The sequence below is a fragment of the Myotis lucifugus genome, unplaced genomic scaffold, assembly GCF_000147115.1.
Source record: "Myotis lucifugus unplaced genomic scaffold, Myoluc2.0 scaffold_41, whole genome shotgun sequence".
Classification (NCBI taxonomy): domain Eukaryota; kingdom Metazoa; phylum Chordata; class Mammalia; order Chiroptera; family Vespertilionidae; genus Myotis; species Myotis lucifugus.
The window spans coordinates 7867273-7890634 of record NW_005871089.1 but is presented as its reverse complement, the minus strand read 5'-3'; the positions used below and the strand labels follow the sequence as shown (position 1 = coordinate 7890634).

At 41.9% G+C, this 23362-nt stretch overlaps 1 protein-coding gene and 1 pseudogene across 6 annotated transcripts in view; one reads left to right on the top strand and one right to left on the bottom strand.

Moving 5' to 3' along the window:
• Nucleotides 1-389: 389 nt before the first annotated feature.
• Nucleotides 390-23362, bottom strand: part of PEAK1 (pseudopodium enriched atypical kinase 1) — a 141041-nt gene continuing 118068 nt past the window's right edge. For all 6 annotated transcript variants that reach the window (XM_006087920.3, XM_006087919.3, XM_023753159.1 and 3 more), the window contains exon 5: nt 390-7347. In XM_006087920.3, the coding sequence (XP_006087982.1) occupies nt 6184-7347 (1164 nt within the window). In that variant the 3' untranslated portion in view covers nt 390-6183. The remainder of the gene's footprint in view (nt 7348-23362) is intronic.
• Nucleotides 16319-16537, top strand: LOC102426267 (annotated as a pseudogene).

Sequence of the window (23362 nt, the reverse complement as noted above, 5' to 3'; positions counted from 1 at the left end):
ATGATACTCTACAAAGCCCTGACCATGCTCATACTGTTTGTCCAGCTTGGAGATTTCTACTGGGTCATTCAGAGCTAGCTAACCAAGCCTTGAAACACATAGTACAAACCTAGGAAGGCTGTACTGTGACTGGCCACCAGGGAGCAATCTCACGTAGCAAAGCTGCAGCCTTCTGAGCTCTAGGGAAAGTAAAAGGCTTTCACTTTTTCTTCCAGGACTAGTTTTCTCAGATTAGGGAGGAAATGAACAAAAAATATGGTCCAGATTAGCATCGATTATATAATACAAGAGGGCATGCATCCTAGGGGTTAAGACATAACCATGTCCACAACCAAATCCTTCCCAACATGTCAGAATGGGAGAAGCACTGAAAGGATGTGCTACTCTGGTTTTTAGCATATTTTAAAACGAATTTATTTACAGAGTAACAATGATGTCACAGAGAACACAGCCAAGTACCACAGCAAACCAAAGGGCAGCACCACCTGGTCACAGAGGGGAGCTTTCATTGGTAGATTTATACAACTCTAAGTAGAAAGGCGAGGCTTCAGGAAAGAGCAATAGAAACAACATTTTCAAATATAAAGTGTGGGCAGAGCAATGGGGAATGAAAAAGATTGGAATGCAGACTGTCATGATTCAAATCACTGTGAAAGATGACATCTTGCTTCTGCCCTGATTTAGCACACAAATGCCATGCATATCAACAGAAAATCCCAAACCAGTGTGTCCACACACAACACTCTTTAAACTTGGTAAGGGAAGGGATAAATGAGTAGTATCTGGAGTAAGTTTTCTGAAGCAGTGTGGTATATCTTTTAAAAATGCTAACCTAATGCCTAGGGCTCGTTCAGCATTCAAGTTATCATGGGTACAGACACACACACACACTTTCCACACACTATAAGGGCAAAGTGACTTGTTCATAATACAATAATATTCATAACAAAATATATGACTCTATACTTCTGCTAGATTAAAACATTTCCAATCTTTTTTGATTCCCTGAAAGTTTCTTAAAGAAAACATGGATGTCGAAATGCAGGCCCCTGCAGTCCACCTAGGTGGGGAAAGCTTCTGGCAGTGGTTGATGCAAAAACGTATTCTAATCTCAAACAGCGGCAGAGAGGATGTGTTTAGCAGCTGTATAGCACCTTGTACATTCTGGGCACTTAAAATACTAGATGACAGTGATGATGAGTGGTAATCACCTCTGTAGGAAGGTTTATAAAACTACTATATGTTAAGAAATTTCTCAAGTGTTTTTTAAACCAACCTGTTGAAACTACCATATCTCTTTTTAAAAATCCTCAGCTCAGTATCACATGGATATGATGTTTCCAGGCTGAAGTTCATGCAACAAACACAGTCATGACAAGGGGAGAGGGAATAGTTTCTCCTTAAATACTAAGGAACTTCATAGTCTGCCCAAGGCTTTCCTCCTCATCATCTCCTCCCTCTTTTTGCCCCCTAATACACAAAATGGATTTGTAAAAAACAAAGATTCTTTTTTGAGGATGGATTGCTTTATTAGCCAAATACCTTGAATGTATGTGAATTCTCCTTCCATGGCATGTCGTAACTCAACCTCATCACTTTAGAAGCATCAGGACAAAAAGGCCTATTTTCTTTGGTACAATTTCTATCTAGGCTCTTGCACTGCAGCTCTTCTGTTTCTTGTATGGCACATTTATGGAATCCCCATTTTTGGCGCTGCCATAAACATGGACAGCTGAATTTCTGTGCAGACTTCAGGAGGAGCAGCACTTGAATTTGTCTTGGAACAGCACTATTGGCCTTTGAGAATATGAGCTTCAAGGAGGTAAATCTAATAACCCAGTTTTGTGGGAAGCCATCCTGTTCACTCATTAGGCTGGACCAGAATTTTCAATCCTTATCAACTAGTGAGGGGAATATAAACATGTCAGACTTGGCCAAGGGAGTCAAGTTCCTCTCTTCCCTCTCCAAGTATATTCATACTTTATTTATACATCTAGAATCACTTGGAATGTAGTATAGTATCATAAGTCCATCCCAATTTCTAGGACTAACCTGTATTTTTTTTCAGATCATTGCTGGTAAAATCTAGGGGGAAATCCTAGTTGCAGGTTACTTCCCAGCACCAAAGTATTCTTAATACCAATTTGGGAAGATGAGTGCAACCCTTCTATACCCTACTACTTAGTAGGCCTCAAAGATCTTTGATGGGAATCCTATAACACTAAAAACTTTGAAATACAATTTTAGGTAGCTTTACTCCCAGATATTTCATGAATATTTCTAGAGGTTTAAATCTCAAACTTATTCTGAGTTTGGAAACAAAACTGATCTCCACTTAAATCTGACAATGAAAAGCTACTCAGACTCTTAAAATCCTAACAAATCTATTTTACTTTTAGATCCCTAACATCAGTAGTGTGGGAGTTTGTGCCCCCCCTCTATACCTCACTCAGTTCATCTTCAGAGGGCAAAACTTGAAACCCAAGGCCATGCTCCTGGTTTCCAATTCTAACTTAGCTAGGGGTTGGTGGACCTATTCATGATGCTTTTTTTTTTTTTTAAATCCTCACCCAAGGATATTTTTTTCCATTGATTTCTAGAGAGAGTGGAAGGGAAGGAGGGGGAGAGAGAGACATCGACTGGCTGCCTCCTGCACACACCCCTACTGGGGCTGGGTACATGTCCTTGACTGGGAATCGAACCCGTGACCCTTTGGCTGATGTTGTAACCACTGAACAAAACAGCCAGGGCTCATGATTCTTTTATTGTCAATTCCACAGATTACAATTGCTCTTTTTCCATCCTGCTGTCACTCTTCATGAACTAGTGCCTGGGCATTGCATTACTGTGCATATACCAAAGGGGCTCTTCTCAATACTAGCATGGGAGATCACTCGTAGTCCTAGTCCTCTTTGTGGAACATCTGATTCTCTTCCTTCCTAGACTAGGTTATCACTTGGCTGAGGCACTCTGTTATACATTCAGTTTTGGTCTTGGCTACTCCAGCCATTGTCCTGTTTCTCTAGCACCCAAATGTGTCAGAGAGATTGTTCTTGCTCATGTGGCTTAAGGAAAAGTTTCAATAGCAGCTTAATTGTTTAAACTCTCAAAATAAATGGAAGAAACTATAGTACAGACTTCAATAGAAAAGAAAGAAAATTTCCAATCACTATTAAAGACTTGAAGTACTTGAAAAAACTTAAAGTGCTATACTAGTTACAGTCCAAAACTCATACTAGTGTGTGTGTGTGTGTGTGTGTGTGTGTGTGTGTACATGCTGTCTGTCTGTATCTGAGGATAGGGTTTTTTTGGGTTCATGAATTCAAAGTCCCTATTACAATTAAAATAGAAATGCAAAAACAACATATATTTGAGATATTAGATTAACTGAATTACATTATTTTGGAAAAATATTCTGGGGATCAATGTTGAGTATTTCTTGCCCAGACATAAGTTACATAGTCTATTTGGCTCTAACCTGTAACACCACCTTCCCTTTTCTCCCTCACATTCTTCTGCCATCACTCAGAGAAAAATTAATGTAGCCCCTTGTCTCTGAGAAGCCTGAGGCCCTTCTATGGTAGTTGGCATTTATCTTTTATACTTAACAAATTTGAATATAAAAACAGTACTAAATATCTGATATAAAGGGGTGCTTGGTTTACCAGTGTTATATTATAATGGTAGAGGGTGTCCATGCTTATTGTACTATAGAGTTAAAATGAGGAAGATTGGATCCAAGTCAAAACAGAGAGAAAAAGAAAAGAGAGAACAAATAGAGGGATTAGGAGCCTTTCATCATTAAATATGAAACCTCATTAAATAGTCAACATTCAAATTTACATGGGCAAGGCACAAGAGTGACACTGAGAAAGTGTCTCAATATGCAAATAATCAGGGAATGGGGTTGCGGGGAGGGAGGCTGGGAAGGGAATGTGCTGGTTGACATGGTCAGTGGTCGGCATGCTGCTCCTTCAGTGTATAATTAGGCAAGGAGTTATGTGCACATGGGCTATGCTAAAGTGAACCAAACCCCAGTCTGTTAAGCAAAGCACAGCCATGCCACAGGACACTGAGAGAGAGTGGACTGCTGGCCTGCAGTGGCATGCCCACTCTGTGGCCACTTTTAGGGGCAGAGCTCTGCACTCTGACTAGAGGAGGCAATACTCATTGTGGGCCACCCAGCTCTCTCCTTTGGGAGTCCTGTACTGCTGGCAGGAGGACAGGGACAACCGTTAAATAGAGCCTCATGTCCCATTCTCTTAGAAGAAAGAAGAAAGAAGAAAGAAGAAAGAAGAAAGAAGAAAGAAGAAAGAAGAAGAAAGAGAAGAAGAAGAAAATACAATCTTTTCTGTTCTTGATACTCTTTGATATAGGTGAATCACATGAAAGGCTGCTAAAAATGTTAAAAACAGAAATTTCAAAAGGCCACTAATGTGCTATCTAAGTAATACTGCACAGCCAGTCCTGACTTTAAGAAACCCTACACTAGTAGTTGAGGGTCCCAAAAGCTCCCTCACTGACTAGGTGCAGAGAACGTGTCTATCAAGTCTGCCACAGGTTGTTCTCCCAGAAGCCTGGCCCCTCTCTACTTCTATCATGCATGTGCACACACATAGGCACACATGTATATGGACACTCACATTGTCCGAGTGACTTCTGGGATTGCAAGACTGAAATAAACAGATACTTATAGTTTTGAATAAAACAAGCATAAACACACTCACACCCTCCCATGGAAGGTGTCTCTTAGCGCAAATATGTGTCAAGGGAAGAAGGGAAAGATTTCTATAGATTTTGCTTCATGTAAAGTTGCAACATAAACACTGTAATACACAGCTAAAAAAATACATAGAAAAATTGCACATTTATCCATAGGAAAGGAGCACAGACCTCACATACGGTAAACAGCTTTCAGCCACCCACCTCAGCAATCAAAATTCCCTGTCATCTGTGCTCCAGAGCCATTTCAGAATCATAAGGAGCAATGTGCCAGGGCAACTGGGAGGCAGTCTCTCCAGAAAAGGTCTGTATCCTGAGGAGGTGGTCAGCAGCAGTCTTGTCCATGGCCTTCTTCCCTTCTCCTGCCTCTGGCAATTACAATAGCCATCTGTGCCATGCCCTTTAAGGAAGTCTTGTAGGTGGACTGACAGCTGTTTTATTCAGGGCAGTTGTCTATAGCATTTGGTAGACTAGTTAATACTGGCTACTGATAGTAGGAAGCTGGCCAATTAATGCTTGACAGGAAAAGCTATAATCTGGGCACCACTAGCCCTGGCTGCCAACTTTGACAGTAATCAAAGAACAGTACTTTAAACTCTGTTCCCCAACGGTCCCTAGAGAACTGCACATGCAGAAAAATCATCTCCTTCTGTATTGCCAGCTCTTTATAAGATCTAAACTGCACTCCACTCTGATGAGGAATGGGTGACACCACTGTGGGTCAGCTCTGTAACAAGCCACAGGTGGCCAATAAACCCAAACTTCAATGGCAAGTGGGGACAGAGTAGAGGTGAAGGAGAATCAGGCAGTAGCAGCAGAGGGGAAATTGTTAGGGCCATCCTTCATGCAGTACACCTTCTTATTGATAATAGAAATGAAAACTGGTCCATGATCCAAGGGATGGATTCTCTCCTTGTCCTTCTACTATCCACTGGAACGAAGAATATAGTCCCAGGAGCCAAAATTGGGTGGACACTAAGCATGGTAGTTCTGCCTGGTAACAGAGGAAAAACGTCTGCTGTGAGAGCTTAGTGGATGATGGTAAGAATTGGTCAAATCTATTGATTACTAGAGAGAATAAATACTTGATGTTAAAAAGACAGGTAAAATTCAGAATTATGGAGCAAATGGACATAACTCACTGAGTTCATACCAAAGGAGCTGTCCCTTAAAAATGTTCATTTTCATTTTTTACCTGTATTTGTGGGACAATAGAGTGAAAAGTGTTCTAAAGGAAAGTAAACTGAATGTGCAGTTGAATTTCTGTGAAGTTAAGACAGACTCAGCTTATCACTTGATTTGAAGCTGTGATAACCTTCTGAGTAAATGCATTTGTTTGTGAACAGGAATGAACAGTTTGTCTCTCTTCTTTCCTTGAATTCCGTGTGAGTACTAGGATGTGCAAGTGTGTGGGTGACTTGAAGAAGGAGAAGATAAAGTAAAAGCAACAACCAGGATACATTAATGGTGTTGCAGGATTTTCACAATACAACTGAGGGAGTCAGGAGTAGCAAAAGCCAAATATTGAGCACATAACCAGTCCTCAAGGCTGATCCCACCCACCCTATCCAGGGACTTTTCAGCAAACTTGATCATCAGCAATGTTCGCTTGATGTCCAGCCAGTTTTGGAGCAGGGCATTCCTCTGCACTGGGCTGGAGGCAGTGGTGAAAGTCTGGAAGAGATCTTCCCTGGGGCCCCAGAGCAGACACTGGAGGACACCTTTGGCATCTGAAATGAGGATACGCTCAGAAGGGTTGGGGTTCAGGAGGCAGCTGGCCAGCTGCTGAAGGCCCCATGAATAAGGGGAGCGGAGTGGGATTTGAGGCAGGTCTGCTCGAGTGTACTCCTTCTCCTTCAGTTCTGGGTTCTCATCAAAGGGGTTGGGCAGGTGTAGCATCTCATAGATGAGGATCCCTGTCTGGAACTCATCACACTTTTTGTACTGGGTGGCTGTTATGATCTCTGGGGCAAGGCGAGACTGGTCACGGAGAATCTCAGGATCCACCAGGTGGCTCTTCTGCTTGGCCTGAGAGAAGTTGCTTACTATAAGCCTCGTGAGACAAGATGAGGTGGGATTGAGTTCTTTAGGCCCAAGGCCTTGGGTGGTTCCCCCGAGCTGGTAGTGGACAAGCAGCAGGTTCTCCAGACGTAGATCGCAATGAGTGACGTGGTAGGGTTTGAGGTGTTCAAGGCCGGAGCACAGCTGTAAGAGCAGCAGACACACTTGCCTCTCATACAAATCAGGGCTTTTCCCATGGTGGATTAGAGAGTCCTGCACAAAATCAGCCACGGTGAGATAGGGAACCTCTCTGGTGATGACTACAACGTGACTTCTCTGCTTTTTGCTAATGACTCCCTGGCTTTCTTTCTGGGATGACTCTGTTTCAAAGCACGACTCTGGGCTTTTCCCATCAATTTCTCCTTTCATATCTTCTTCATTCTCTTGTATTTCATTCTCTTCCTCTTCAGGGGCATCAGGATCTTCCCAGGGAAGCAGACGCTTAGGGACTTCAGCAAGGAAATGACCACAGTCCTGCTGGATGTTAAAATGGACAGCCAGACTCTGCCGAACAGCCAAGCTGTGATAATACTGCTGAGATTCTTTAGCTTTGCTCTTACAGATCTGAAAGAAGAAAGCAAATAATACAATTTAAAATACACACACTTTCATAACCAGGCTTTTGATGTGTAAAGGAGGATTAATGGGAAGGTGACTGGTTAGGAATAAAGTGTTACAGTGAAGTCTTCAGAAAGGGTAGTCCTGTGCTGAATGACAGTAATAACTACTGTCTACATGCTTAGCACTTTATGTGTATTATCTATACTCCTCACACTAACCCTTCAAAGTAGGCTGAGTATCTAAGAATTTAAAAAAAAAAAGTGCAAGGGCAGCTCAGTGCTATCAGTTTGCACCTTCTTCCCTTACCCAGTATTTTCTCTACCAAGTATAAAAGTAACTTCTTAGACTCCCATTTTCATTTACCATTAGTCAGGGGAGTGTCATGTGATGGTTACCACTCAGGAACTCATGATCACTGGCAAGTTAGAAATAAAGATTTGAGAGAATCAATGGCCTGACCTAGTCAGAACAAAACCAACATTTCAATGGCAGGATTTTGAGTTTCATGTTTTCTCTTAACATACCTTATTTAAGGCATAATATTCAGGCAATAAGTCCTTTCAAAAGGAATTTTATTAAGTGGTTATGAATTAAGGAAGAGTTTTTGTTCAAAAACATTAGCATAAAGTCCTACATACTAAATCAACTATTGCATTTCTAGTCTTAAAGGGTTAAGAAAGCAAAAAATACACCCCCCCTAAATTGATTATCCTCATGATATGGGGTGGAGAAGCTGACAATGGAAAACTCAGTCTGCAACACTAGGTTCATAGATTACTGCAACCTGGTCAGGACAGCTCCTCTGCAACCTGTTAACTGAGGAACACATTTTCTGCTCTTTCTCCTCAAGAGGAGCACTGCCATATTTCACAGATATCAAAGTCCCCAACAATAGGCACTTTGCAGTGTTTACAATGACTGTTTATTGTACTACTTCAGAAAAAAAAAAGCAAAATTAAAAATAAAGATTTTCTAGTCATTTTTATTTAAAAAGAAAAATGTACATATTCTTAGGAGGGTCCCCAGTTCTGAGAAGGAGCATACTCTGATTTCTATTCAAACACATATTTTTTAAAAAGGCCAAAAGCAAAGGAATATCAGGGGGAGAAGAGCATCCCTCTTTAACTTACTATATTTATACACATTGATTATAGTTAGAGGCTTGAGCTTGCCATATAAATCTCTCTTTCTCTCTCTTTCTCTTTGAAAACAAGTTTCTTCAAGTCTTCCACCATCTGCCTATCAGTTTGAGGGTATAATAAGCATTTCCTCTTTAAACAAACTTCTGGTCTTGAAACAGAGTTATCCCCAGGCTGAATTCAACTTCAAACATATATCTTGCAGAAAATATTATTTTAGTAAGCTCTCAATGTCTCAGCACATGCAATATAACATATACTCTTATATGCTCATTGATCACAACATGAATTCTTTCTACATTATACTGACAAGATTTCATGTTTATGTGTCACCAGTTATTTAAAAATCCTATACTAGTCATCATTTAGTTGTGTAGAGTTGGATCCAGGACACAGCACCATTAACTCCATTTCCAGTTGTAATAATTTGCTCAATATCACATTGCCTGCTCTCCTCAGTCTTTGAAAAGTCAATCAAATAATACTGAGTTTGGCTGCCTGAGACTGAGTAGTCAAACTCTAGCTGTCACATTATAGAAAGGACACTCACCAAGGATTTAGGAGGCCTGGGATTTAGCCCCACCACTAGCTGTGTAATCTTGGGCATTTCACTTAATTTCTCTGGGTCCTAGTCTCCCAAATAAAGGAGACAAAATTAAGAATACTGAAACCTACTTTATAGGATAGTGGCCAAGAAGAAATGAAGTCAAGTATGTATACTATAGCTATAAATCTCAAAGTTGCACAAATGTAACATTGATAATGACAAAAACAATTAACAGCTTGCAAACAAAGCGTGCAAGACAGAAAAATGAATACTTCTTTTGAGTCCTGAAAGTGACTTGTCCTAGCAGTGAGGCTTTCTGACCATTGGTTTGGTAGAGGGCAACTAAAGTTCAACACCTCCATGCTAGGGTCAGCCCTGACAAACAAGTTAAGACCAGTAGTATGTTCTGATCCAAGACAGGCCAACCTAAGGCAGAGAAAGAATTATTTGGCCAATCTGTAGTTTTCACTATGTCAAGTTGCACTAAACACACACACACACACACACACACACACACACACACACACACACCTTGCTACCTTCTGGTTTGGCATTAGAAACAAAGAAGATATTTTAATTGTGATTACTATTCTAATTGTATCTACACACAAAAAATTTTTTTTGTAAGATTCCCCAGAGCTTTGTGAGTAAATAAGAACATGGATACTACAACAAGAATTTTTGTTTAGCTTCACAGATTAACTTGAGATAAAGGTTCAAAGTGATTTATGAAAAAGAAATGATAAACTGCCCAGCCATTTTGGGTGCTCGGAAGGAAAATGGTCTGTCTAAATGGCCAAACTGAGGAGATGACACTTCTTCATCTTACAATAAGTAAAAAGACTGCAGAATAATAGGTCACTCTAGTTTTAAGGGAAAAGGAAAAAGGGAGAAGACTGGGAGTATGAAAGAGGGAAGCAAAATACTAGGGCTTTTAAGTGGCACATAACTATGAAAACAGTTACAAGCAAAACATAGACTTACAGAGATTTCCATAATAGAATTTGTTATATGATGTGGATCTCACAAATCTTTATTATGGAGTCTCTGCAATGCTGTTAAGAGTATTATACTGTTCTATGAACCACATGGTAGCCATTTTTCAAATATTAATAACTTGACTTTTCATTTTTAAAAAAACTCAAAATAACCTGACTTCAAATTTCTAGTTCCAAAAGTTATTTCAGAAATCAAGCCACTCTTTCCAGAACAAATGAACACGACTTCTATTTTTCTTTCTTCTCTTACCCAGCATTTTCTCTACCAAGTATCAGTAACTTCTTAGCCTCTAATTTTCATTTATCTTTCTTAAAAGGAATTCACAGTCCTTCCTTACAAAGAGTAACTGCCTTAAACTGGAGATATCTCAAGAAAGATTCCACTCCTCAGGAAGAATGATTTCCACAGAACTCCTAGGCTCCCCCAAATTTTGAAATAGGAACAAAACTGGAACTGGAATGGTCTCATATCTTCATGTAGGATTCCCCTTTTTAAAAGGGATAAAAATCGCCTGGCCAGCATGGTTCAGTGGTTGAGCATCGACCTATGGACCAGGAGATCACAGTTCGATTCCCAGTCAGGGCATATGCCTGGGTTGTGGGCTCAATCCCCAGTGTGGGGTGTGCAGGAGGCAGCCAACCAATGATTTTCTCTCATCATTGAAGTTTCTATTTCTTTCTCCTCCCTTCCTCTCTGAAATCAATAAAATTATATATTTTTTAAAAAGGGACAAAATTATCTCATTTTTGTTTTGACTATGTATGGGAAAACTTATTTAAAAGGATATCAATTTTGTCAGGTTCTGTACTGTCTACATTTTATGAAAGGGGAAAACAAACAAACAAACAAAACCCCACTATAGCCTGAGCCACAGCAATACTAGAAGGAAATGCAATATTGAGACCAGGAGTTATGTACATGTAAACTGGCAGCGGGAGAACAAAACCAGGCTGGTGAAAGTTGAATCTTGTAAAATATGTCATAGGTCCACTTTCTGGAATAGTTTTGGGTTCTAAGAAGGTGGCAATGCCAAATTCATGCAAAAGGAACACTTGGTGTGAAGAACACAGAGAGAAGAGGTGCCCATCCTCGATACATGATCCTTGCCCACTTGCCTGCTCACAGGGCACACCTTCCTACATTATTTCTCCAAAGGGTGCCCAAAGAACATCAAAGGGATAGCCATCCAGCTGGTCATTACACACCTACCAAAGTGAATAACACACTGTCACAAAAACAGAGGCTTGAGGGGAAATTGAGTGCTTGTCTGAGTTAATGAAGATGGGTGAGGGCATAGAAGGGGAAGGAGAAATAGTGATTAATATCAACTGATCATTCAAACAAGTATCTGACGGTGCCTCAGAACTTCCAATCTGTAGGCCAAATACAGTAGGGTAAGGATTCCTCAACCACTGATAAGTCATCTGTTGGAAAATGGCAAAAAACAAAAACAAACCATGCTTCCAGAATTGCCCTCCACTGAGACCTTCTCAGATGCAGGTCAAAGCACATAACACTTACACCGGCCCAATCTTAGTGGGAAAACAGAGCTTAACAATAATTCCTCACACACAACCCCAAAAGTTTAATTTAATACGTTCACTTCAGGACAGGGGCTCATTTTCTGTGTTGTTCATGGCAACTGATCTATTTACCTTTCAGGATAATTTATTATTAGAAAACATTTAGGTTTGTAATAATAATCTCAATTTAGCTAATTTGCACAGCTTTGATTATAAGGCCCCATTAAAGAAGCTGAAAGGAGAAGAGTTGTATATTGAAGTAGAGGCCCAGTGCACGAAATTTATGCACTGGGCGGGGGGGGGGGGTTTATCCCGCAGCAAAGCCTGCACCCTCTCCAATCAGGGACCCCTTGGGGGATGTCCGACTGCCGGTTTAGGCCCGACCCCTGTCAGACATCCCTCTCACAACCCAAGACTGCTGGCTCCCAACCACTCACCGGCCTGTCTGCCTGATTGCCCCTAACTGCTTCTGCCTGCCAGCCTGATCACCCCCTAAACGCTACCCTGCCAGCCTGATCGACGTCTAACTGTTCCTCTGCCAGCCCGATTGCCCCCAACTGCCCTCCCCTGTCAGCCATCTTGTGATGACATGGGGGGTGGCCATCTTGTGACCACATGGGGGCAGCCATCTTGTGCGAGGGCATGATGATCAATTTGCATATTACCTCTTTATCATATAGGATACCACTGACCCTTTCAGAGTGCTCAGCCTAGGACCTGAAAAGAAGAAGTACATTTTATTACTCTTTCAATACTGAGAAGTGGAATAGATAACCAGTTTAAGGCAACAAAGTAGGAAGGTGGGGAGAAAAGGTAGATATTTGGCAAAAGAGGATGCATGCCTATGGAATAAACTAGTCGCTGAATGGAGTGGTATTATCTATTCTTTATTTGACTCTTCCTCCCAAAGGCTTCTTGAAATGCTGGTGCTGGGAGGGGGTGTGCTCTCTGTCCTTTTTTCTCGGTGGCTCTCTTCGACAAGATCATGGCTTGCTTGATATACTGCTGATGTCCACATCTACATGTGTAACCCAAACTTGTGTCTGGGATTTAAATTCATATGTACAATGGCCTACTTGACTTCTCCCCATAGATGCCTTAGATTAAACATAACCAAACCTGAACTCTTCTTCCCACCAAACCCCCTGTTCTTCCAGTACCCCCTCTCTTGGTGAATGAAGCTGTTATCTGTCCCAACATCTATTTCTCCACCATCTGTACTACCTACGTCCAAATAAATACCAATTTCTATTTATTTTCTTCCCAAATAACTTTTAAATTATTCTTTCTTCCATCTCTATTGCTACTATTAGCACTTTCCTAGAACACTATAAAATATTTCCAATTGGTCTCCCTGCCTCTTATGTGATTCCCTCAACAACCTTCCACATGGCCACCAGAGTCACCTTAAAAAAGAAAAAAAAGAAAAAAGATATTGCTTACATATTTAAACTTTTTAGTCACTCCCCATTATCTTGACAGCATAAGGTCCTGGCCTGGTCTCGCTTTCCAATCTTATTTCTCACCTCTCTTCCACTTTTGCCATATTGAACTACCTACAGTCAGCACCCTCCTACCCATTCCAAATGTTTTCTCTGTTTGGGGACCCTCTTCATAGTTAATCTGCCTAAGAGATTCCTACCTATTCTTTCAAAGCCCTTCTCATGTGTCACTTTTGTCAAAGAGAGAAAGTGCTTAATATCCTAAACTTCCTTTCCGTGTTTCTTCTATATCTTATGCATGTCTCTATTATTACTTATCATAATTTTTTTTGTCTGCCTTAAAAGCAGATTTTTGTATATTTAGGGCCTAGCACAGAGAAAGGTACACAGTACATGCTGAGTATGTCTATACAAATTACTGAGAAAGGCTTCATGTGATCTGGAGTAACCACAGGGCTTATTTACTCAGAGCAGCTGGAATATAAGAACAGCTTTTATGAAACAGATGGAAGTTGGCAAGGCGATGGGGAGGAAGCGATCGCAGAAAAATCTGAGTAATAAATATTCATAACCTGACTACACAAATGAGTAAAAACTGAAAAATGTAATCTGTCCACTGAGTCCAGGCTGATCAAGTCATTTTGCTGCATAAAACGACATAAAACAACATTACTCTTCATCAATCCAATTTTCTCTTTTCCCTCAAAAGAAAGGGATAATTACAAAATACAGGATTCTTTGATAACATTTTACATTGGCTTTTATTTTTTCATTATTGGCCCAGCTGGCCTAGTATGCCTTCAGCCTACTTCCACTTTATCAGCAGGAAATCTCATTTTCAGCTCAAAAGAAAATCATGAGTGTTCCTGAGCCAATAATCCAGGCTGACAGAATGACACCAGGATGTTCACACTAAAGAAACTGAGGCACAGAGCAATACAATAACCAGCTCAGGTCCCAGAGTAGGAATTAAATAATTTGAATCAAATTTATAATTCCCAGCTATATCCTCTCACCTGCACTATTAAAAATAATGGCTCTCAGAGAGAACCAAGTTGGCAGCATAGGTAAACGCCTGTACTTACATCCTCCCACAACCGCATCAAATTTACAACTAAACTACAGAACAACCATCATTCTGAACTGCCTGAAAGCTGGCTGAATGGAAATCCTATAACTAGAGAAGTAAAGAAAAAAGCACACTGAGACTGGTAGGAGGGGCAGAGGCGCCAAACGAACTGGACCAGCACCCATGTTTGCAGCTTTTTTAATTGGGAGGGAGATCATCTCAGCGGAGGCCCCCCATGAGGAGCAAGGGGTCCCAGCCCCACACCAGACCCCCAGCCCAGGCTCTCAGAGCTGAGAAATCCCCATAACTACAGCAATAAAAACCAGCAGGGATTGGGGTTCAGTGATACAGAGGCTACTGGTGACCCAGCTGTTCCTATTAAAGGGCTGGCACATTAACTGAACTTATGCTTCCTCTGAGCTCCAGCACCAGGGAGAGTCTCTGGGGGACCCAGACACATACAAGGAGGAACTGAATTGTCTGGCATTAGAGAAGTAACTCAGGGGTGGCTTTCTCTCAGACAGAGGTACTTGCAGGAATCATTGTTCCTGTGTTGGAACATCCTCAGTTACAAAGCTGACTGGCAGCCATTTCTGTTTGCTCCACCGGTGATTCCCTGAGACCCTGTCCCATCCAATTTGAAGCCCCACTCAACCTGTGTGCAGCGGCTTTTGCCAATGAATGGTCTGTCCTTGCTCAGGCTTCAGACTTTGCTAAAATCTCTCAAACAAGCTGCAGCTGGGTCAGGGTGGGCCAAGCCTATTAATAAAAGCCACAAGACCCGGCACTAGCATCAGCCTGCCTTGCTTCACCGATATAAATAGAAGGAATCTGCAGATCTCTCTGTAGCTCCTGCTGGGTGGCTCCAGGCAGTGGTTGACTTTGCACCTCACTAGAGACCCAAGAGCCAGTGTACCCAGTGGACAGTGTCAGACCATACCAGATTACAACTCTACACATCCATAAGCAACACACTCAAAGGGCAGACTCAGTGAACACCAAAGACCCACTAAAGCAAGTCCTGCTCCATAGGGGTATCTCCTGCACTGCAGCTCTCCCACTGTATTCACAGCTGGTCCTCACAGCCAATTGGCCTGGAGGTCAATTCCTCCCAGTGACACCAAGAGCAATCAAGGCTCAACTACAACAAGACTGTGCACATAGTCCACAAAGGGGCACACCTAGAGTGTACAGCTCTGGGGACTGGGGATGCTAAGCCACTGTGCTCTATAGAACACCTACTACACAAGGCTACTCTACCAACTCAAGGAGACATAGCAGCTCTACCCAATACATAGAAACAAACACATGGAAGCAGCCAAAATGCGGAGACAAAGAAACACGTCACAAATGAAAGAAATGGAAGAAAGCAGACTACTGGATACAAAGTTCAAAAACACGTTCATAAGATTACTCAAGAATCTTCATGAGACTTTCAAGGATCTTAGTGAGAATGTCAAAGACATGAAAAAGGACTAGTCAGAACTTAAGCATACACCAACTGAAATAAAGAATAATATACAGAGATTCAACAGTAGAGTAGAGGATTCCGAGAATCAAATCAATGATTTGAAATATGAGGAAGCAAAAAACACCCAATCAGAAGAGCAAAAGGAAAATAGAATCCAAAAATATGAAGATAGTATAAGGAGGCTCTGGGACAACTTCAAGTGTACCAACATCCGCATTATGGGGGTGCCAGAAGGAGAAGAGAGAGAGCAAGATATTGAAAACCTATTTGAAGAAATAATGACAGAAAACTTCCCCTGCCTGGCAAAAGAAATAGAGTACAAGTCCAGGAAGTACGGAGAGTCCTAAACAAGAGGAACTCAAAGAGGACCATACCAAGACACATCATAATTAAAATGCCAAGGGGTAAAGACAAAGAGAGAATCTTAAAAACAGCAAGCGAAAAGCAGTTAGTTGCCTACAAGGGAGTGCTCATCTGACTGTCAGTTGATTTCTTAATAGAAACTTTGCAGGCCAGAAGGGAGTGGCAAGAAATACCTAAAATGATGAATAGCAAGGCTCTACAACCAAGATTACTTAACCAGCAAAGCTATCATTTAGAATTGAAGGTCAGATAAAGAGCTTCACAGACAGCAAAAAGCTAAAGGAGTTCATCACCACCAAACCAGTATTACATGAAATGTTGAAGGGTATTCTTTAAGAAGAGGAAGAAGAAAAAGATAAAATATATGAACAAGCTGTTTGGAATCGCAGTGAGAGGAGTGCGTTGGTGTGAAGGATTAACAATGGACACCCAGAAGGATGTCCAATCCCCAAAGCAGCAGCCAATAATATATATCTGTGGAGAATGTCAGGCAGAAAATGAAATGAAATCCAGGGATCCAATCAGATGTAGAGAATGTGGATACAGAATAATGTACAAGAAAAGGACTAAAAGATTGGTGGTTTTTGATGCTTGATGAAATGGAATTCAGAAAAATATCTTTGTATTTGGATTTGCTGTTATTGTTGTAGAGTTTTTGATGAGTATACTTCTCTTTATGAATACAACTATATACACATGATCTCATTTTAAAAACCATAATGTATTTAGGTGTCTATTATAAAGATTGTTTTTTGTTTAGTTCAAAAAATATGAACAATGAAATGGTAATAAATACATATCTATCAACATTGAATCTAAACATCAAAATAAATGAATAAGAGATCTAATGAACAGAATAAACTGGTGAATAAAATAGCATGAGAGGCATGGAAATGGAACAGACTGACAATTCTCACAGGGAAGGTGAGTGGGGAAGAGATTAAACCAAGTTCTTATATGTATATATGCATTATCCATGGACACAGACAATAGGGTGGCGAAGGGCTGGGGCAGGACTCCCTTTTTTCACTAGACAATTCATTTTGATCCCAGGTTTTCATGAGTACCCCAAACCTCTCTTTTCTAAACTAATCCCCAGTTGAGACCCTTACATACTTCTGTAAGCACTAAGTCCTGAAATGAAGTGGACATTGATCTAGGATGGCTATCAGTATATATATAGTTGGCTGCTGATCAACTGCTTTCTGTGAAGTTTCAATGTTGGGCATATTTGTATTGAATTATGAAAATGGAAATGATTTCCCCTCTAGTTGTAAATTCCTACCAATCAAATTCCTGCTAATGCTTTTTCATTTAGTATCTTGCTTTCTCAGCGTCTACCTAAATGAGATAAGGAGAGACTCTGGAGTCAAAATGCAAAAAAAGGTAATGATCTTCACAGTTCACCACTACCTTATTACAGGCTTTTAACAAGATTCTTGGCATTAATTGGAAGAGAGGAAGCAGTCCCACTGCTGTTATAGGGAAGTATACATCTTCACTAAGCCTTGAGAACAGAGACTTGGACTACATTAAGAAGAGAAGATGACTGCACTACATTAAATTTAGAACTGTTGGAAAAATAAGCCAGACATTTACACTTTCTGCTTATGTGAGATTTTCATCATCTCCTGAAAGTAATTTCATCCAAATTTCCCATGTGTTTCCACATAGCAGCATTTGTTATATAATGAACTCATAAGACTTAGCCATCATTTTTACCAACTACTCACCCTGCTTCTAATGCCAGGGGTAGGTAACTCCCGGCCTGCGAAATCAGTTGGTCTGGTCCTGCCAAGGCATTATGGGTGAGTTAATTAAATGTTTGACCAAATATAGCAAGCTAATTTTTAAGTTGATAATTTTGCATGGCCTGCGAATGATGTTATAAATATCCAAATGGCCCTTGGGGGTAATGACCAATACCACTATCTTGCCCCACCATAGGGCAAGCCTGGAGAGAAGGAAAAAGACACACCCCCACCTTCTGACATAGAAAATTCCACCAACTGAACAGTTATCTCTCTCACATTGATGTTTCTCTCTCTGTATGTCTCTCCCCCTCCCTTCCACTCTCTCTAAAAATCAATGGAAAAATATCCTCAGGTGAGGATTAACATAGAAAAATAAAACAAAATAAAACTTATGAGCTTTCGAGAAACCAAGATGGCGACATAGGTAAACACCTGAAATTGCTACCTTGCACAACCACTTCAAAAATACAACTAAAAGACAAAACGGATATCACCTAGAACCACAGGAAGGCTGGCTGAGTGGAAATTCTACAACTAGAAGGAAAGAGAAAAGCACACTGAGACTCAGAGGAGGTGCGGAAGTAAAGTGCAGAGGTACGGAGGCGCACTCGGAAAGGGCTGGCAACTGAGGACGTGGTTGTCTTTTTTGATCGGGAGGGAGGCACAAGCTCCCGACTGCTCTGAACTCCAGTTCCGGGCGAGTCTCTGGGGACCCAGACTCATATGGGGAGACACTGGACTGTCTGGCATGGGGTGGAACTCGAGGGCGGCTTTCTCTCAGAGGTGCTTGCAGCGATTACCACTGGACACTGAGACCTGGGGCCTCTTAGGGCAGGGCTGAGGATCAGCCATAGCTGTTTGCTCCACCCTGTTGATTCCCTGAGACCCCGCCCCACCCAAGCTGTGCGCAGAGGCTTTTGCATATGAATGGCCTGGCCCTTTGCAATCTAAAATTACCTAACAAACTTCAGCTGTGTCAGAGAGACCCAGAACATCCAAAAGAAGGCCCAAGGCCCCACAGCAGCTTGCACTGCTTCACAGCTGGGCCTCATCTGGGCACCTCCAAACCCCAAACAAAGAAGAGGAATCTGCAGACCTCTCCATAGCTCCTCCTGGGTAGCCTCAGGCAGAGGCTAAATTAGCACCTCCTTAGAGATCCAAGAAACAGTGTACCCAGTGGTCAGAGTGGGACCATCCAGATTACAACTCCTCAGATCCATAAGGGACACACTCAGGGGCAGACTCAGTAAGAACCAAAGCCCCACTGAAGCATGTCTTGCCCCAAAAAGGTGTCTCCAGCACAGAAGTTCTCCCACTGCAGACACAGCTGACTCTCACAACCAATTGGCCTGGAGGTCAATTCCTCCTAGTGATACCTACAACAATCAAGGCTTAACTACAACAAGACTGTGCACACAGCCCACAGAGGGGTGCACCAAGAGTGTCCACCTCAGGTAATTGGGGAGGCTGAGCCACTGGACACCTAGCACAGAAAGCCACTCTATCAACACAGGGAAGCATAAAAAATGCAGAGACAAAGAAACAGGTCACAAATGACAGAAATGGAGGAAAGCAAACTAATGGATACAGAGTTTAAAACCATGGTTATAAGGTTTTTCAAGAATTTTCTAGAAACCGCCAATAAATTTAGTGAGATCCTCGATAAATCTAGTGAGACCCTCGAGGATATGAAAAAGGACCAACTAGAAATTAAGCATACACTGACTGAAATAAAGAATAATATACAGAGATCCAACATCAGACTAGAGGATCGCAAGAATCAAGTCAAAGATTTGAAATACGAAGAAGCAAAAAACACCCAACTGGAAAAGCAAAAAGAAAAAAGAATCCAAAAATATGAAGATAGTGTAAGAAGCCTTTGGGACAACTTCAAGCGTACCAACATCCGAATTATGGGGGTGCCAGAAGGAAAAGAGAGAGAGCAAGATATTGAAAACATATTTGAATAAATAATGACAGAAAACTTCCTCTACCTGGTGAAAGATAGACTTACAAGTCCAGGAAGCCCAGAGAACCCCAAACAAAAGGAATCCAAAGAGGACCACACCAAGACACATCAGAATTAAAATGCCAAGAGCAAAAGACAAAGAGAGAATCTTAAAAGCAGCAAGAGAAAGAAACTCAGTTACCTACAAGGGAATACCCGTACGACTGTCAGCTGATTTCTCAACAGAAACTTTGCAGGCCAGAAGGGAGTGGCAAGAAATATTCAAAGTGATGAATACCAAGAACCTACAACCAAGATTACTTTACCCAGCAAAGCTATCATTCAGAATTGAAGGTCAGATAAAGAGCTTCACAGATAAGGAAAAGCTAAAGGAGTTCATCACCACCAAACCAGTATTATATGAAATGCTGAAAGGTATTCTTTAAGAAGAGGAAGAAGAAGAAAAAGGTAAAGATACAAATTATGAACAACAAATACATATCTATCAACAAGTGAATCTAAAAATCAAGTGAATAAAAAATCTGATGAACAGAATAAACTGGTGAATATAATAGAATCAGGAGCATAGAAAGGGAGTGGACTGACAATTCTCAGGGGGAAAGGGGTGTGGGAGTGCGGGAAGAGACTGGACAAAAATTGTACACCTATGGATGAGGACAGTTTGGGGGGTAAGGGCAGATGGTGGGGTGGGAACTGGGTGGAGGGGAGCTATGGGGGGGAAAAAGAGGAACAACTGTAATAATCTGAACAATAAAGATATAATATAAAACAAACAAACAAAAAAATATAGTACTGCCATAAAAGCAGACACATAAATCAATGGAACAGAATAGAGAGCCCAGTAATAAACCCATGACTACATAATTAATTATTCTATGATAAAGGAAGCAAGAATATATACAACTAGAGGCCTGGTGCACAAAAATTTGTGCACTCGGGGGGCGGGGGAGGGAGGTCCCCCAGCCCGGCCTGTGCCCTCTTGCAGTCTGGGAGCCCTCGGGAGATAACGACCTGCGGGCTTAGGCCTGCTCCCGGGTAGCAGAGGGCACGCCCAATCCCTAGGTGCAGCCCCTGGTCAGGCTCAGAGCAGGGCCGATTGGGGAGTTGGGACGCTGCCCCCTGTCATGCACAGAGCAGGGCAGATCGGGAGGTTGCAATGCCACCCTCAGTCACGCTCAGGGTAGGGCCGATTGGGGGGTTGGGGCACCGCCCCCTGTCACACTCAAGGCAGGGTTGATGGGGAGGTTGTGGCGCCACCCCCTGTCACACACAGAGCAGCGCCCATCAGGGGGGTTGGGGCTCCGTACCCTGTCACACACAGAGCAGGGTCGATAAGGGGGTTGGGGAGCTCCCCCCTGTCATGCACAGAGCATGGCCCATCAGGGGGTTGAGGAGCTCCCCCCTGTCACTCAGAGTAGGGCCCATAGGGGGTTGAGGAGCTCCCCCCTGTCACTCAGAGTAGGGCCCATAGGGGAGTTGGGGCACCGCCCCCTGTCACACACAGAGCAGTGCGGATCAGGGGGTTGGGGCGCTGCACCCTGTCACACTCAGGGCAGGGCCAATGGGGAGGTTATGGCTCTACCCTGTCACACACAGAGCTGCAGGGCGATCAGGGGATTGGGGAGCTCCCCCCTATCAGGCACAGAGCAGGGCTGATCAGGGGGTTGGGGCGCCTTCCCCTGTCACAAACAGAGCAGGGCAGATAGGGAGGTTGTGGCCCCGCCCCCTGTCACACACAGAGCCGGAGGGCGATCAGGGGGTTTGGGCGCTGCCCCCTGTCACGCTGATCCCGGTGCCAGGAGGCCTCGCGGCTCCGCTGATCCCGGTGCTGGGAGGCATATTACCTTTTTACTATATAGGATAGAGGCCTGGTGCACGGGTGGGGGCTGGCTGGTTTGCCCTGAAGGGTGTCCTTGATCAGGGTGGGGGTCCCCACTGGGGTGCCTGGCCAGCCTGGATGAGGGGATGATGGCTGTTTGCATCTGGTCACACCCCCTTAGAGTGGGGGTCCCCACTGGGGTGCCTGGCCAGGCTGGCTGAGGGGCTGAGGGCCGTTTTCCGGCTGGCGGGTGACTGAAGCTCCCAACTGCTCCTTTTTTTCTTTTCTTTTTTGTATTCTGGGCCGGCTTTAGCTCTGAGGCCTCGCTGCTGAAAGCAGGTTTCTGGCTTTTGTTTCCCTTCTGTATTTGATACAATGTTGCGGTCAGGCTGGCTGAAGCCCGGCTGACTGAAAGCCGGTTTCTGGGGTTTTGTTTAGCTTCTATATTTGCAACATAGTTGCTTAGAGTTGCAGCTGAGAGGCCAGCAAGTCAGGCGGGGAACGCTGGAGTCCACCATCATGGAGCAAGCAAGCCTCCCTGTTCGCTTCAGTGCATGGCTGCCGGCCGCCATCTTGGCTGACAGTGAATTTGCATAAGGATATGCTGATTAGCCAATGGGAAGGGTAGCGGTCGTACGCTAATTACCATGTTTCTCTTTTATTAGTGTAGATGGGGTAAATACAATTCTTCAATAAATGGTGTTGGGTAAAATGGACATATGCATGTCAAAAATGCAACTAGACTACTTTCTTACACCATATACAAAAATAAACTCAAAATGAATCAAAGACTTAAATTTAAGACCTGAAATCATAAAATTCTAGAAGAAAACATAAGCAATAAATTCTTTGAATAAACTCTTTGACATTGATCTTAGCAATATATTTTTTTTATATGTCTACTAGGGCAAAGAGAACAAAAGCAAAAACAAACAAATGTGATTTCATCAATTAAATAGCTTTTGCACTGCAAAAAAACAAACAATAAACCCAAAAAGTATCCTATTGAATGGGAGAAGTTATTTGCCAATGATATATGTCAGATAAGAAGTTGATATCTATAATATATAAAGAACTCATACAGATTGACATAAAATAAACAATTTGGTTTATAAAATGGGCCAAGGACATGAATAAACATTTCTCCAAAGAAGACATACAGATGGCCAACAGATGAAAAGATGCTCAACATCACTAATCAACAAGGAAATGCACATCAAAACACTACAATGAGATTCACCACTCTTATTCAACATAGTACTTGAAGTCTTAGCCACAGCAATCAGACAAGAAAGAAAAGGCATCCAAATTGGAAAATAAGAGGTAAAACTATCATTATTTGCAAATGACATGATACTGGATATAGAGAAACCTAAAAAGTACACCAAAAAACTACTAGAACTGATAAGTTCAGTCAAGTAGCAGGACACAAAATAAACATGGAAGGAGACTTGAGTTGGGGTGGTAAACACACAGTACAATATACTGGTGATGTATTATAAAATTGTATACCTGAAACCTGTATAATTTTATTAACCAATGTCACCCCAATAAAGTCAATAATAAAAATTAAATAAAAAAATAAACATCCAGACAGAAACAGTTGCATATTTATATACCAATAATGAACTTTCAAGATAGGAAAATAAAAAAATAATCCCATTTACAATTACATTAAAAAATATCTAGGAATAAATTTAACCAAGGGGGGTAAAAGACCTGTACTCAGAAAATTATAAGACACTGATGAAAGACACTGAAGAAGATACAAATAAATGGAAGCATATATTGTGCCGATAGATAGGAAGAATTAACATCATTAAAATGTCCATATTATCCAAAACAATCTATAGGTTCAACACAATTTCTATCGAAATACCAGGAGCATTTTTCGCAGAACTAGAATATTCCAAAAATGTATAT